The 16,067-nt window shown below is 49.6% G+C and overlaps 1 protein-coding gene across 2 annotated transcripts in view; it reads left to right on the top strand.

The window, feature by feature from the left end:
* Window positions 1–14,704, top strand: part of ENPP6 (ectonucleotide pyrophosphatase/phosphodiesterase 6) — a 113,726-nt gene extending 99,022 nt beyond the window's left edge. For both annotated transcript variants that reach the window (XM_045785826.2, XM_087856517.1), the window contains exons 7-8: window positions 5,781–5,904; window positions 10,751–14,704. In XM_045785826.2, coding sequence (XP_045641782.2) covers window positions 5,781–5,904; window positions 10,751–10,956 — 330 coding nt within the window. In that variant the 3' untranslated portion in view covers window positions 10,957–14,704. The remainder of the gene's footprint in view (window positions 1–5,780; window positions 5,905–10,750) is intronic.
* The last annotated feature ends 1,363 nt before the right edge of the window (window positions 14,705–16,067 follow it).

Raw genomic sequence — 16,067 nt, 5'->3', positions numbered from 1 at the left:
AGTGGTGCTGTCCAGGCCCAAGTAACTGAGCCTCAGGAAGTGGGCTGTCGAGTGCTGGGAGCTGCGGACTTTCTGGGGTGATTAGGGTCGTCGGGGAGCACATGCACGCCCTCCTCACCCTTGGCACACTTCAGCAAACACGAGCCCGCGGGAAAAGGGAGAAAAAGGAGCCCCATCCAGGCAGTGCTCTCCAGCCCTGCACTGAACTCCGAGGAATTCTGTGCCTCTTGGGCCCTGCTGGCTTTGCTCTCTGACATTTACTAGTCGAAGGATTAGGCTGTGTGTGGCAACAGGGCTTTCCAGGGTCAGACCAGGGCCGAGGCTGGGCAATTTGGTTCTGTGTTAGAAAGGCAGCCTGACTCATGCCAACCTGAAGCCTTGAGAGAGAGCAACGGGGAAATCTAAGAAACGGGGTCGGTAATAAAAACCGTCAGTCAGGGGCGCCTGGGTGGCACAGCGGTTAAGCATCTGCCTTCGGCTCAGGGCGTGATCCCGGCGTTCTGGGATCGAGCCCCACATCAGGCTCTTCTGCTGGGAGCCTGCTTCTTCCTTTCCCACTCCCCCTGCTTGTGTTCCCTCTCTCGCTGGCTGTCTCTGTCTCTGTCGAATAAATAAATAAAATCTTTAAAAAAAAAAAAAGAAAGAAACCGTCGGTCAAACTTAACCCTATCAGCGAAACCACCCGAGCCCGCCAAACTGTCATCACTAACACAAGAGTTTGAACTGAAGCCACCCCTGACTTGGATAGTATTGGGTGCCTCTTTCAGCCGGAGATGATGTCAGAAGCTTATTGTATTTTCCAGGACGTGGGAGGTTCCTCTTATAACCGTGTCCTAGGAGAATAAAGTAGATTTAATTTTAGATAGGTGTTCACATTTTATTTATTTTAATCTGACCAGATTTCCCTTGTGTTCCCCAGAGCCCTGGAGATTCGGGGAGATGCCTCATGAAGAGAGGGAGGGGACAAACTTGGGTGCCTGACCCCAGTTCCCTGGAAGATTTATACTTTTAGGGGTTGAAAAGAGGGGTGATGGTTAAAAACTTTAACAACCAGTATCCCACAGGCACTGGCCAATGAGGCTGGAGGCCGGATGGAATAAGCCGGTGGGGCCGCCCTGGTTCCTGCTGTGGAGAACAGTCCTCTGGGAGCCGACTGCGTGACTGATTGTACGCCCCTTAGACCCTGCGTTCTCTCGGGGAGGGAGGCCCCAGGCAGCTCTGCTGGGGCCACGCAAAGGGCCTGAGACACAGACTCGGACCTTGGCATGGTAATCCAGTATAAATAAGAAGCGTCCTTAGAAAAGGACACATAAGTTAACATAGCATGTGATGGGTGCCAGGTGAATGGTTTCCAGGGCTTTCCAGGCCTGACTATGCATCGTAATCGGCTGGGGAGAGGTGATTAAACAGAGAGGTTCCCTGATTTACCCTGACCTACTGAAGCAAATACCCAAAAGTCGGGCCCAGGATAAGCTCAGGGCAGTCTGTGCATGGCCAGGCTTGGGATCCAGCAGTGTAGACAGTGAGCTCTCCAGGTTTTGAGGTAGGAGTGCTTTTTTTTTTTTCTTTTTTAATTCTAAGAATGATTGAGACAAAGAGCTAGTCTGGAAGCCATGACTCTTATCTCATAAAGACTCCGCTGGCTTCCCAAATCCAAGCAAACTGATTATAGGCATTTCCCTGTCAGCTGGCAGCGGAGTGCAGACGCTGAGGTCGAAGAACACAAGTGTATGAGCATAATAACCGTTTCTCACAGTGTTTCCTCCTGTGGAGCTACTTCTGGTTCCTTCCTGTGAGAAATGATTAATTAGGTTAGTGGCTCATTGAAGGAAGGTCCGAGTGCAGCTACCTACCCGTGTGTGGGGGAGGGGTCCCGGAAAGCTCTGGAACGTGCCGAACAAATTACACTTGGTGAAGATTTCATTTAAATTTCCGAGAGTGTTCAGTGTAGAATGGCCACCACGTCCTGGTTTGTCTCGAACTGTCCCGAAGTCTTGCAGCCCCTGCAGCCGCTCAGTCCTGGGCAGGCACCTCAGGCAGGCACCTCAGGCAGCCCTGTCCCCTCCTCACACCTGCCAGCGTTGCTCTCCCGTGGCTGCTTCCTTCTCATGCTTCTCCCGTCCGTCCGAGCTGCTGCAAGCTCTCCCTGCCCGGCCCGGCCTTCTCTCTGCCAGGCCTTCCCCACGCCCAGAGCTCCCAGGAGCCCGGGGCCTGCCCACACTCTGCTGGAGCCACCTGGGTGGCCTGTCACAGTGGGTCCCCCTGCAGTACACGCTCGCCCGCCCCACGGACAGTGGTTCTCACCGCAGGCCTCCGCAGGGCCTCATCCTACCTCACTGCCTGTCCCGGCCCGCTCAGGCCTCAGGACACAGAAGCCGTAACCCCTCGTCTTTCCTCGCTAACGGTAAGCTCTTTCCGGGGAAGGAATGCCTTCCTCCTCTGTGCCTCTCAGCCGAAAGCCTGCAGAGAGCCCCGCACAGATTCAGAGCTCCGCGCAAGTCCCTCGAGCTGCAGCACGGAGTGAACAGCTCTTAAATCCCTGCCTTCTCCCATGAGGGGTAAGGACATCTCCCCCCCTTGCCGGGGGCTCCTCTCCCCAAGACTCTGTTCCGTCTAGAGTCCCTCCCTCACCTATTCGTTAGAGGGAACCACCCCTTCCAGGTGAGGCCCTTCTTTGGGTTTCTACAACATGCTGCTGGAGGACAAGGTGTTTCCTGGGAATTGGCTGCCCACCCCACCAGGAGCCCAGTCTTCTTAGTGACCCAAACTTAGGAGCCCTGCCCTCCCCCTTCCCCGTGGACACACACACACACACACAACCACTCTCTACACCTGTCTCAGCTTTGACCCAACCTGGAGGGTCTGGGCACCTCCGCACGTCACCAGGCGGTTCTGTGGGGCAGTCCCTGAACCCGCGAGAGTCAGGCTGGCATGAGTTCTCCTCACCAGCAGCCGGAGGGTCCGCAGCCTGGGGGCTTCCGCTCTGGAGGCTGAGAGGTCTGGACACACACGCATCAGTAGGACCTCATCTCTATGCATCTGGGGTGACAGTCTGGGGGACGCAACAGAAACAGGGGAAGCCGCCAGGAAAGGGAAGGGAGGAAATCGCACGCCATTCTGCAGTTAAGGCTGTGCACGGAGTGTAACGCGTCCAGCCCCTGCCCGGAGATGGTGAGCTGCTCCCATAAGCAGCCGGTTCCTTGTTACTTTTTAAAATCAGTAAGAACAGGTGTTTGACTGGAGCGACTTGTCACCTTACCAAAAACGAACGCATTCACCTACGATCAGACAAAGCCCCAGTTATCTTCAGGCCGAGGTTTTCACGGCTGTATGTATTTGTGGACTTCGGACTGGAATTTGTAAATCAGGTATAATCAGGCTTCGTCTCCCTTCCATCTGTCCCTTTGTCATGGGGCACATGTGTCCTGTGGGGTCATAGCTGGTGAAGTCGTTAGTAACAGAACGTTCTACTGGTGCTGCGGGAATCACTGCCGGGACCTGGCGAGGGAAGCGACACCTCCAGTTAGCTGACAACGCTAAGTTGGGATGTGTTGTGATCACCACCATAGACAGAGAACAAAAATGGTATCACAGGTTAGAAATGCAGTAAGAAAAAACATTCCCATGGAAAAATACAAGCTACAGCGGGAGAAGGGGGGACAGGGATGATGGAAATTCAGGAAACGGAGAGTCAGGGAAATAGTGTGATTTGGAAAGCGAGGGAGCGATTTATGGGGTGAGACGGGACGGGTGTGCAATGCGATATGACAGCTAAATAAGCAAAGGGGACTTCAGGCCCCGCAGGCATCACCGCCCTGCTGCGCGGGGCCAGAGCGCCTCGCCCCACAGCCAGCGGCGTCTGGTGACCCCCGTAGCCATTTATTGAGCATCTGGTATGTGCCGGGCACGTCGCGCACAGTCATGTCCTCCTCCAGAAACGGGGAGGCGGGTATCATCATATCCAGCAGGGAAACCGAAGCTCCGAGAAGTAGCTTGCCCAGGATCCGAACCAGCTTGCAGAACCAGAAAGCAACAAACTGGAATCCAATTTTAAAACCTTTTTTCTAGACTCTTGAGAACTGGCTGCTACTCGGTGAGTCAAGAGGCAAGGGACAGGCAGGAGCCCCGCAGTGACCTCCACCCATGGGGCACGAGGTGCACGAGGACCGGGAGACAGCCCATCTGGGTTCCAATCCCCGCCCTGCCTCTCCACTGCTGTGTGGCTTTCAGAGTGTCCCTTAACCTCTCTGGGCCCTAGTTCCTTCCACCGTGCAGTGGGAAGAACGTCATGCACACCGGGATGTGGTGCCGGTGCAGCGAATGTTGGCGCAGGCTCTTGGCGAACTGAACCGATGGTACTGTTACGTGTCGGAGGAGCCGACCTGTTGATGGCCGGCACTGTGGCTTCCCTGCCTCGGTCACGGCCAGGCGCTTCTACTTCCTGCATCTGAAATGTTCGTGGTCTCAGACCCTGCTCAGCAGAGGGGCCTGGAACGTCAGGCACGGATGGTCCGTCTGCGGGGAAGGGCTGGGGATGTGAGCCAGCTGGCTGTGGCCTCCTCAGGACACGGCTGTCGCACGGCATCTGCCGTCTAAGGAAATTGAGTTCTGAGGGAGAGAGGGTGACGGGGAAGAGATGGTTCTGGAGCCCATCCCGAGTGAAGACTGCTGGAGGCAACGAAGGTGTAAAAGGCCTGGGTAAGAGGAACGGCCGTGCCATCTGCAGGCGTTCGACTAAAGGAGAGGAGGGGACTAGTTTATTCCAAGTTGCTCCTGAGGGGGGAGCTTGAGAAAAGGAAAGATGGGGTGGGATGTGGGGGTAGAAAGCCCTCTGGGCTTCGACGGCTTTGCTAGAACAACAAGGTGATTAGATGAGACAGTTTTCCAACAACTCTCTGACCCGCGCTAGTGTCCGGCTTGGCTACAGACCAGAGGGTTCTCACCACCCTTTGCAGGTTCTGATAACTGACCGGAATGGACCAGAGAGCCCAGAAATGGGCTCTAACCGTGATTAGTTTCCTTACAGAGGCTACAACTCAGGAAGAGCCCAGTGGAAGGGACGCTTTCTGTAGAGCAAAGGACGGTGGGTGAGGGACACAGAGCAGCCAGGCCGTCTTTGGGGTCACCACCCTCCCAGCATATCGGTTTGTTCATTGATCCAGAAGCTCCCTGATGCACGTTGCTCCAGGGTTTTTGTATGGGTTTCACTGCATAGGCACGGGTGCCTCCGTCGTTGGCCACGAGACTGAATGTAGTCTTAGAAGTCAGGGGACGTCTCCGTCACGTGGCTGGTCCCTCCAGTGACCTAAAGCTACCCAGTCCCCAGCCCCAGTCAGCCATCTCATTAACAGACCCTCAGCTATGGGAGAAATGGGGTCGTTATGAATAACAAAAAACACCCCTATCACTCCGAAATTCCAAGGGTTATAGGAGCTGGGGACCAGGAACCCGGGACAAAGGCCAAATATACTTTTCACTCTACCATAGATACCCTTTAACATCCCTTCTCTCTAACATCTACAGCGGTGTTCAGACTGATTACAGGTACAGTTCTGCTCAGCTAAGGAGATACCTTCATAACTAGAGCTCTCTGGCAATTTCAGGGGCTGCCTGCAAAGGTCTGTGCTTCCTGGAGTAGGACGCGATCCAGCTGAGGTTGGATGACCCCAGTGGAGAACGCTGAGAAGGAAACCCCCACGCTGGGTGGTAGTTTGGGCCAGATGCTCACTCATCACGACGGTTGGGACACGGTGTAATGTAACTGCCTCGCTTGCTTTCAGAATCGAGACACACTTCCTTTTTGGATGAACAGTACCGGCAGGAGGGAAGGCTGGCAGCACGGTTGGCACGGCTATGACAACGAGCTCATGGACATGAGGGGCATCTTCCTGGCCTTCGGACCCGGTAGGCAAGACATGACCGTATGCTTTGTCCTCCGTTCCCAAGGCAGTGTCTCCAGAGGGGCTGACAGCACTAGTAAAGGCCGAAGTGATCTCTTTATGGACGCCCTTTATGAGCAAGGCTGAGCAAACCCAGCTGGTCTCCATGAAACATCTTTTGCTGGCTTGCTTTCAAATGCTGCTTAGGTTTGGCAAATGTGGCCAAATACTTTTCCTTGTAAATTTTAAATCTTGAGTGCAGTGAAGAAAATGTATTCCACATGTTTGTGATTCATTTTTTACTTAATTCATCAAAATGTTATTTCACAGCTATCCGATGTCCAGGAGAGCTTATCAGACACCAGGTTGCTGACGGCTGTGGGTCTCGGAGTTGACGTGATCACTTCACAGGGTCTGACTCTCCCGCAGCTCCTCCCTGCCTAGAGTACCCACCCCTGTGGGGTCCTTCGGTTTAGGGCCCGACCAGAAGCTGGGATGTGCTCAAGGCCAGGCTAGGAAATGACCTTGAGACTGACTTTGAGAATGAGCCAGAAGGCCAAGGGATGTCTTGGATGAAAGCAAATCTACTCTGCCTTCCTTGACCAGATAAATTTCTAAGGCTGGAATAGAGGGGGGATGGAGAGGGTCTATTTGGTCATTTGCTTTAACTGACAGAGTACTGTAAATTCACATTGTGGAAAAGTTTATCAAACACTCTGGAGATGATTCTATGACCCAAACACCCCTTTCTTGCTTAAGAAGAAAAAAAAAAGCAGAGGCAGGAGAGGCATTGAACGGCAGCCATCAACCATCAGTTGACTGGCTCGTTAGCTAGTCTTCTCTCTTACTACTGTCCACTCTCCTTAAACTTACCCTGACATCATATTCCAAGTGCTGTTTTCTGGATCTAGATCAGAATGTTCCAGCCCACGACAGTCCGTGCTTCCTTTTCATAGTATAGGTTAGAAGCCATGCCGAGAAGGTCTGCTCTTCGTCTTGAGGCAGCAAGACAAAGATCTCTGTCAACGCCTCTCATTCCATCTGCCTTGGGTCACTCTACTTACCACAAAACAGCTGCCGAGAACAACTAGGTGTCCATTTCTGCATGCTCCTTGGGAGCCCCTGGCCGCCTGAGCACAGGGAACACACCGGTCCAGGTCCTTTCCCATAGGTGATCCAAGTTGCCAGGTCCGGAAGTAGGCGTGAGTACCAGGAGCAGCAAACACTGACAGAGTGCTCCCTGGGTCCCCAACACCGGCCTAAGACAGTTCAGAGGATGGCCAAGCACACTGCCATCAAGCAGTGGTAGTTATCGGGTGCTGCCTGTCAGCCGAGCCTCAGGGCAGATATAAGCTCTTCTACTAAATTCAACATTAATTCTCCAAAGAGCTCAAAAACATAATGAATGAGGGATGGCGCCCTAAGGACTTTGTTGAGGTCAACCGTGTTCGATAGATTAGGTTGGAGACATTCCAGGGCTGCGGGCTTTATATGCGAGAACATTAAACATCAGGGCTTTCATTCAAAAGCATCACCTTCTCCTTCCTTAGAAAAGAGAAATAAGACCATGAGTGCAAAACAGTTGTCAGTGGAAGGAGTGTTTATAAACAAGAGTCTCAGGCATATTTTAAAGCGGAAGCAAATCTAGCTTCAAACCAAAATTTTAAAAACAAAGTACCCAAAGCTACATTAGCTTAAATTCAGAGGGGAGAGTTTGTTGATCAACAAAAGCCTCCGTCATATGCTCCTTTAAAACTAAAAGCCTAAGCCTTTTATAGACAGATAGATGACCCCTGATGAAAATGGACTGGGCCAATTGCAAAAACGTTTCCAGGCAGATACTGCCTTGAGAGTCTCCCGCAAACCATCACGTTTCTGGCTCCAATTCTCATGAAAAATTGAACAGCTTTACACACTGACTGTTTACTCAGAAGAAAATTTAAGAGTGAGGCCTTTAATAGCAATCTAGCTGCACTTTGAGATAAAGGTACGTCCCCCCCCCCCCATTAATTATATGCGCTTCTCGCTTAGGGAGGAAGCTGGGCGTCATTGCAGCCGCCCAGATACAGCGTTAGAAGTCAGTAAGTCTGGTCCAGCAGGAAGAAAAGGAAATAATTCTGGAAGATAGCCTCTCTCTGCTTAATCCCAGTTTCTAATTTGAACAACCTAATCTTGCCCTGGAGAACTCCGTATTTCAAGATAAGCCAGCAGGAGTGTGATTCAGTGAGCTGCCTGTGAGCTAGTGGGCCTCACCCGGAAAGCAGCCCAAGGTGGCCAGGCATGGCGTGGGGCAGCAGAACCTTCTCTCTTTAGGAAAAACAGTTTCAGTGTCCACAAAATTTAAATTCATGGAAATAACCTGGATTCCCAATCCAGGTTCAAAATGGCACCTTGAGTTAGCAGAGCTTGGCCAGGTCCTCCCCAACTGGATCTGTTATTGTTCTGCTGTTCAGGAATTTTCTGGAAGCTCTCATTCTAGCCTGGATCCTCTATTCATTGGGCCCAAAGTCCCAGCACTGCAGCACAGGAAGTCATGAACCAGATAGAGTGGGAGGGAAAACCCAGTTCTCCTTCCTGCTTACGTGCATAGGATTTAATTTTGTACTTTTAATGTAAAATCTTTTTTCTTCTCTTTTTTTTTCTTTCTTTTCTTTCTTTTTTTTTTTTTTGTCAGTAGAGCTTGATCTCGGTTTTTCTTGCTGAGTGTTAAAGACATGGGCATTTGGAAGGCTGGGGAAGGAGATGTTGGGTTTACTGTTGTCCGCCACCCACACACCCTCCCCACCCACACGCGTGACAAGGACACGGCCACCGTGTAGTGGGGCAGTGCAGTCGTCATGTCCAGGTCCGTGGCAAGTCGGAAGGAGACAGGAGTTGCTGCCACATCACTGGGACAACCTTTCCATCGATTTCGCAAACCGCGGCTGACTCTTCTCTGGGGAGGTCTGACCGCCCTCCTCACCTACTTGTAATGACCCTGACATTAAGAGGGGCTGGGACTCGGGCAGTCCGGAATCTCCTCTCCAGGGAGGCTCTGGATGTCGACTAGCTTTTACCAGGAGGTGGTGCTGCCTTATCCCTGATCCTTCCTGCCCCAACAGTGAATTGAATCCTCCAAATAATTTATAGGGTGAATATTTTCACTCCATAATTCGCCCTTGCCGGCTGTTTATTCTACGCGCCTATCACTAAGAATAGTTACCGTTTATCGAGCGGTGCAGTGCGCCTGGAACGACGGTTTGGGGACCACTTCCATGTGCGTTTCCCGAGCTTATCCAGCTACTGAGTGGCTGTGGGCTGGTTGTAGAGCCTATGAACTTCTTATGCTAAAGTCAACATTACTTCTCCAAAGTGAGCAAAACCCATCACTTGGGAAGTTGGCCTGGATCTAACATACTCCATGGGAGAGTTTTCGGAATGGAATTTCTTTCCGTGTTTGTAATTTCAGGGTTGACATAAGAGCAGGGTTTGGTGTTGCCCCTTCTAGACTCTGTGGCCATTGGTGTTTGTTTGCTTTTTAAATAAAGTACGTGTGATCATTTTAGCAAAGCTATTATACAGGATTATTTTCTAAGGTAGAAAACTTGGCCCTACGGCCCCCAAACCAGGCATTTCCTCTCAAAGTCTTACCTGGACTAAAAGCACAAACAGAGGCCTTTATGGATGGATAAAATCTCCTTCTTGAATTCAAGCTCAGCGGAGCTCTGGTTTGGGGCCCCGAAGGGAAACTGCTAAGTACACTACTCACCTCTTACCCTCCGTCTCTGCACGGACAAGTACTTGGCATTCAGCCGCTTCTCTGCCTCCTGCGGAGAAGGAGAAGGAGAAGGTGCACTCCTGATAGAAATCTTCCGTACCCGCTAGGCTGTGGACGGCTAGCCCTGCCCTCTCCATGCCTGCGTCCACGCTGGGGTTCGGTGCGGCCTCTGGGCGGAAGCCAGCACCGCACTCTTCTCCACTGGAGCTCTCAGAGCCTTCCTCTGGGTCCCTAACCCCAGTGCCAGTCCGCTTGTGTTCTATCTGGCTAAGTTATTTCATCTGCCAGTGAGAGGCTCCCAAGGAATGTTCAGTTGAGTCTCCAAACATACTTCAGAAACCACTGCTGTTGCTTCCGAGTTAGCCAGCACTGAGCAAACTGCACAGGTCACATTTCATGAAGCCCCGAGACCTCGATGTGGCAGGAAAAGGAAGAAACATTCTTGAGTGGCTCTGAGGCCCCCCTGGCCAACCAGTTGCTGCTACATAGATGTTCTGGAGGATAAATGTATGTCATTGGGTTTGGGGGGCTCAACAAGATAGTCAACCTTCTGTGACCACACCTGCTCTCCAGGGCTCTGCAGAAATGAGCAGCAAAATTGGAGATGCCCTTCTGCCTTTCCAGGATAGCTCTGTTGTCAGGAAGGGACCACAGTTATGCACAAGGATGGTCTGCTGATTTGTCTTTTTTTTAAGATTTTATTTATTTGAGAGGAGAGAGGGAGAGAGAGAAAGCATGAAGGAAGGGGGGCAGAGGGAGAGGGAAGAGCAGATTCCTCACCAAGCAACGAGCCCAAAATGGGGCTAGGACCCCGAGATCATGACCTGAGCTAAAAGCAGATGCTTAACTGAGTGAGCCTCCCAGGCGCCCCCCTGATTCGTCTTTTTAAAGAAACTCCTCTCCATGAGCCATAGAAAGCAACTTCCTTTTGTAAGCGACACCCTTTCCAGATACCCTTCCAAGTTCACCATGACTTGGCCACGCCCCATTGACAGAGCTGATTTCCGGTCCCAAAGCTGCCTGGAGCCTGAGTATCATTCTCTGTGTTGTGACTCGGCCCCTTTCTGCCCGCGGAATGGTTGTGACAACTTGTTTGCTTGCCTTTCCCTTTCAGATTTCAAATCCAACTTCAGAGCTGCTCCAATCAGATCCGTGGATGTCTACAATGTCATGTGCAACGTGACGGGCATCGCTCCCCTGCCCAACAACGGGTCCTGGTCCAGGGTGCTGTGCATGCTGAAGGGCCAGGCCAGCTCGGCTCCGTCTGTCCGACTGAGCAGCTGTGTTCTGGTCTCGATTCTCCTCCTACTGTTTGTATAGACGCTGCTATTGTTGTCCCCAAACACTCAGCCGAGTGTGCCTCCACGGTGGGATGGTTTTCATTTTCTGTTCGAATAATAGCTTCATTAACACAATCAAGGCCACAAAAATTGTAAATATACTGTTCTTGGAAAATTCCATACATAAAAGTCCTTACCTCTTTAAAAAAACAAAAAACAAAACGAAAAGAAAAAAAAAAACAGTAAAAACCCCAAGCTTTGTTTCTTCTGGAGGTAAGGAAAACCCTAGCTTTTCCTTGGTTCAACTAGATGTCATTTTCTGCATTGTTTCCCTGCAGTTACCCAGATGAACGGTCTGAGTAGGAGCCTACCCCTGGGCCAACAGACCTTGAGTAGATACCGCGTGGAGTCCTGGGCCCCTCTCTGCACCGCCTTGCACGGAGCAGGCCCTTGTCTGTGCCTGGTCCACACCCAGGAGCCATCCTTGGGGTCTACGGCCATAATCCTGTACTGTCCAGGGTTATGGACAGTATTACAATCCTCATATCCCAGAAGAAAGAAATCCACATAAAAGCAATAGCTGTCTTCTGTTTCTGGCCCAGCCCATGGAGGGTTTTTTTTCATTTTATACCAAGTCCTAGAAAGGGCCTATCTTAGCTTTGATCACCAATCAAAAGTACTAAGGATTGAACTCACAGAACAAGGTGAAAGATGTGGGCGCCCTCCCAAGGTCTTGAGCGCACGAACATGCCTCGCTTGCCTCGAGGAGCAGAAAAGCTTGCAGCAGACGGGGCTTCTGTGAGACTCAGCAGAGTCCGTCACAACATGGAGCCCTGCACACGGTGGGCCCTGCGTGTGTGCGTGCACTAATGGATTCCCCGCCCTGTGTGGATCCCCAGACAGAGTGTAGGCTATAACGATATAGTGATACAGTCATTACACATCTTACGGCTGCCTCGTGGACGTGTTTGTAGCAACCTCAGATCACGGCTTGGAATGTGGCACATTAAGCCTGAGTTCTATGCACCGGTAGTCTTGGAGCAAGGCTTGTGGAGTAACACCAGCCAAGTGTGTCCTGAAGGACCCAGAATCCCAAGGAAAATGGTGGGGGTGGCGGTGGGGAATGGAGAGAACACGATGGAACCGAATCCCAGTCACTAACCAATTAGCCATTTGATTAGGCAACAGTTTGGTCGAAGTGCCACCTCAGGGACCTCAGATCTTTGGTAACCCCTCAGAAGAGCCACTGAGCCTGAACTGACATGTGTTCAGTTTAGTCACCCAGATTTGCTGTAGGAAATCTTGTGAAACAAGGGATGACTGCATGTTTAAGTGATCGGAATCACACAGACAGATCACTGCATTAACCGTGACTCTGCACTAAATGGGGCACATCTGCAAAATGGACTTTTGCCAGGAAGGGACAGCACATCAGGTCTCCTCAGGATGCTGAGGCCCTTGTGCAGTGTTTGCCTTGAGAAACGAGCAGCAACACTCACCCTGATTCGAGAAGGCTGGGAGCATCTCTGCGCCTTGAATTGTGAAAGCAAAAAGATCCCTACTTAAAAAAATACATATACCAAACCTGTCATCACAAAAGACTTCTAAGGGTTTATGTAATGTGTTTTAAAAGTGCCAGCAAACCACCGAATCATTTAAAAAGAAGGCAAATCGGCTTTTGTTATTTGGCCGAAAGCAAACCGGTGCTCTCACGACATTGGGCAATGGCTGTTGAAACAGGCATCTGTTGTTCAAAGTGTCCTTTCTCCCGAAAGGACGGTGATCTAATGAATTCAGTGGAGCCCACCTTCATTCCTTGTGAAGGGTCGCTAAAGATACCAAAGTGGTTCAGTGAAACGGGGATCGTCACGGTCAAGAGACTACAGACACGCACACGGTCCTACATTTGTCTCTCCTGCTCTGTTCGACCACTTTCCCCTCACTCAGCCTTCAAAACTTCAAGGTACGTAATAAAATCTCAGATATTTGTCGGACAGAGTGGAGCTAATAAATAATCGTAAATAGATGAATGAGAGTAAGATACTTTTGGAATCCTGAATATTGGTAAATAATAAAGAAAATTCAGACACCAAATGGAGAAAAAAATTTTCCTAAAATAATGCACATGTTTAAGTGGCTTAATTATTTGGCTAGAACTTTTTTCCCTTTGATTTTTGAAGTTACATTACTTTCCCCAGTAAAATTCTTTTCCAAATGTGTTCTGTTCCTTTGGAGTAAACTCTCGTATATATGGACACCTTTTCTCCTCGATTATTTTGCTACTTCACTGCTAATTCCAGGGGGAAGATAATTGGATTGACCTGCAAATACTGAACATAAACCAAAGGAATGATCCTTAGATTAAAGATGAGATGAATGGCCACTTTCCCTGCCCAATGTTTAATCTCCAGAACCCAATTAAGTTCTGAAGACCTAAGCATAAATTAGAACAGGCCCCGGGAATTCTTTCTAGCCTCGAAGAGTCCTGATTATAGAGTCCCAACTCTCTACTTTTAAAGAGAACTTGGGAACCACATCCGTCTGAGTTCAGTCACTGACGGCCATTTGCAAACTTCCTGGGACTGTAAGCATCATCTAGACTGCTTCCAGACGTGTCGGTTTGGAGGATCTGGGGGGGACCTCAGACAGTACTTGTAGGTTTGCGTTTGCTCTACGGACAGAGAGGTTCTGCTTAGACCTTGGTAGACCTGAGTCTTCTGACAGCAATTCCATAATCCGCCAGTTTCTTCAGAGGCCACTGGACTGGCATCGACTACTGGTCCCAGCTGGGTCAAGCTTCCAGCCCTGTCTACACCAAGGCAGATCTGCAAGCCCCAGGGATGGAGAGAGGCACCCAAAGGAGCAAACTTGGCTTCTCTACACCCCATTCCCCTGAGTCTAGGATTCCCAAGAGTCCTATCAAACAAACTCATTGTTGAAGACATAGGCCTATTTAATGGATTTTCTAAGAAAAAGTGTTTTTTGCATTTCTGTAAATATCAAAAGATTTCCAAATGTGATTGTGTGTTTAATCTTTTTAAACAATTGGTGATAGACCAAAGTCAGCTCTTGTAAACTACTGGCTAGGAGAAGGGGAGGTGGTAGCCTTGGCAGACTGGCTCTGAAACACGTGAAACGCGGTCTCAGGTACACGCTGTGAAGAGCATGCTGTGTGTGTTGCTTGGAAATCACAGAGTAGCACCTAGCACAGCACCTCAGATGTTCAGTAAACGTTCCGCAAATGAGTGTTGAATGGAAAAAAGAATAAATCTCATTAAGGAGACCTGCTCACACTTCAGATATTCCCTTTGTCTATAGTTCCACAAATTAAAAGAATGATTCATTTTTGGCTTGCTATCTTTTCTTATCACCCAACTGATGATATAATTATACTTCATTCCATGGATTAAACATAGTCCGTTCCAGGCTTATGGATTTGATGATGGATGGATGGAAGGGAGGGAGGGAGATTAATTTTGAATATACTAAGCATAATATACTTTTAGAATAACAGCTTTATCAAAATTTAATTCATATACCATATAATTCATCCACTTAAAGTGTACAATTCAATGGCTTGAGTCGAGTCACAGAATTGTGCAGCCATCACCACAATCAATTTTGAGAACGTTTTTATCACCCCCAAAAACTCTATATCCACATTAGTGGCTCAGTCCCCATTTCCTGCCCACCATCCCCCTGCACCTGTCTCGGGCCACCACTAAATTACATTTTGTCTCTACAGGTTTGGCCTATTCGAGGTATTTCATTAAAATGGAATAACAATATGTTGTCTTTTGTGGCTGTCTTCTTTCACTCGGCATAATGTTTTCAATGTTTTAACATGAATCAATATTCAATATCAATCATTCTTTTTATTCCCAAACAATACTCCATTGTATGGAGTGGCTACTCTTTATTTATCCATTTTTAAGTTAATGGGCATTTGTTTATTTTCTCACTTTTGGGATAGTCTGAATATTGGCACTCTGAACATCCATGTATGAATTTTTGTGGACATAAGTCTGCATTTGTTTGGGGAACATACCTGGAGTTGAACTGTGGGGTCATACGCTAACTCTACATTAAACTGTTGAGGAACTACCAGACCATTTTCCAAACTGGCTGCACCATTGTGCGTTCCCACCGGAAGCGTAAGAGGGTGCAAGTTTCTCCACACCTTCACCAACGTTCGAATCATGTCTTTCTTTTTTTTTATTATAGCCATCCTAGCAGACACGATGTGAGAGCTCACTGTGGTTCTGATTGGCATTTCTCTCATGGTGAATAATGTCGGGCATCTTTTCATGTGCTTATTGGCCATTTGTCCCTTCCCCTCCCCTTCCTTCCTTCCTTCCTTCCTTTCTTCCTTCCTTCCTTCCTTCCCTCCTTCCCTCCTTCCCTCCTTCAGTCAAAGGTCAGGATTTGAGGGGACCTAATAATTGGCATCCCTGCTTCCTAACTAATTTTGTATGTAATTGAGGTAGCTCCAGGGTTTGCTAGATGGAGAGTGAAACATCACCTTTATTACAATAAAGCTGATAGTAATTGCACAGTGTGGCTTATAACACCACACCTCTGAACCACACGGACCGGCCCACCAATGCCCTACACTTGTAAGTGCTCTGCAGGCTACATAAAGGAAAGCAAATGGTGTGTCAAGTCCGAAGGCACAGAATCTGACCCACAGCAGCTCTGGAGTTGATTCCCTGAACCCTGAACACCCGCTAGGGCGTCTCTTCTCTGGGCCACGCAGCGCGCTTGCTGGGCCAGGACAGGTTCTTAGGGAGCGTCACTGCGGCGGTCCCGAAGGTCACCAAAGTGATTCAGGAGGACTCAGGGTGGCCTGCTTCATGGTGAGGCCACACAGAATGCCTGTAATGTGGCCCTTGGAAAGGAGCTCCAGGTGCTCACTTGACTTTGCCCTTGCTCGAGCCCACCTGACCCTGCTGGCTCTCCTGGCCTCCCTGCTGTGCTGGGACTTGTGCAACTCCAAATTGGTTTCGCATTTTTGCCAGGAGCCCCTATAGATAAGGCATAGTTCTATGAGATAACATTCTCCGAATTGTGAGTCTTAGCTTAACTCTTGGCAAAAGAATGATTAATTTTCATTCCTTTTAAAAAACGTTTAGTCATGTAATTGCCAACAGT

The sequence above is a fragment of the Ursus americanus genome, chromosome 27 (assembly GCF_024610735.1).
Source record: "Ursus americanus isolate L20-20 chromosome 27, mUrsAme1.1.p, whole genome shotgun sequence".
Classification (NCBI taxonomy): Eukaryota; Metazoa; Chordata; class Mammalia; order Carnivora; family Ursidae; genus Ursus; species Ursus americanus.
Note: the sequence above shows the minus strand (reverse complement) of the source record. Positions and strands in the feature narration are given on the sequence as shown.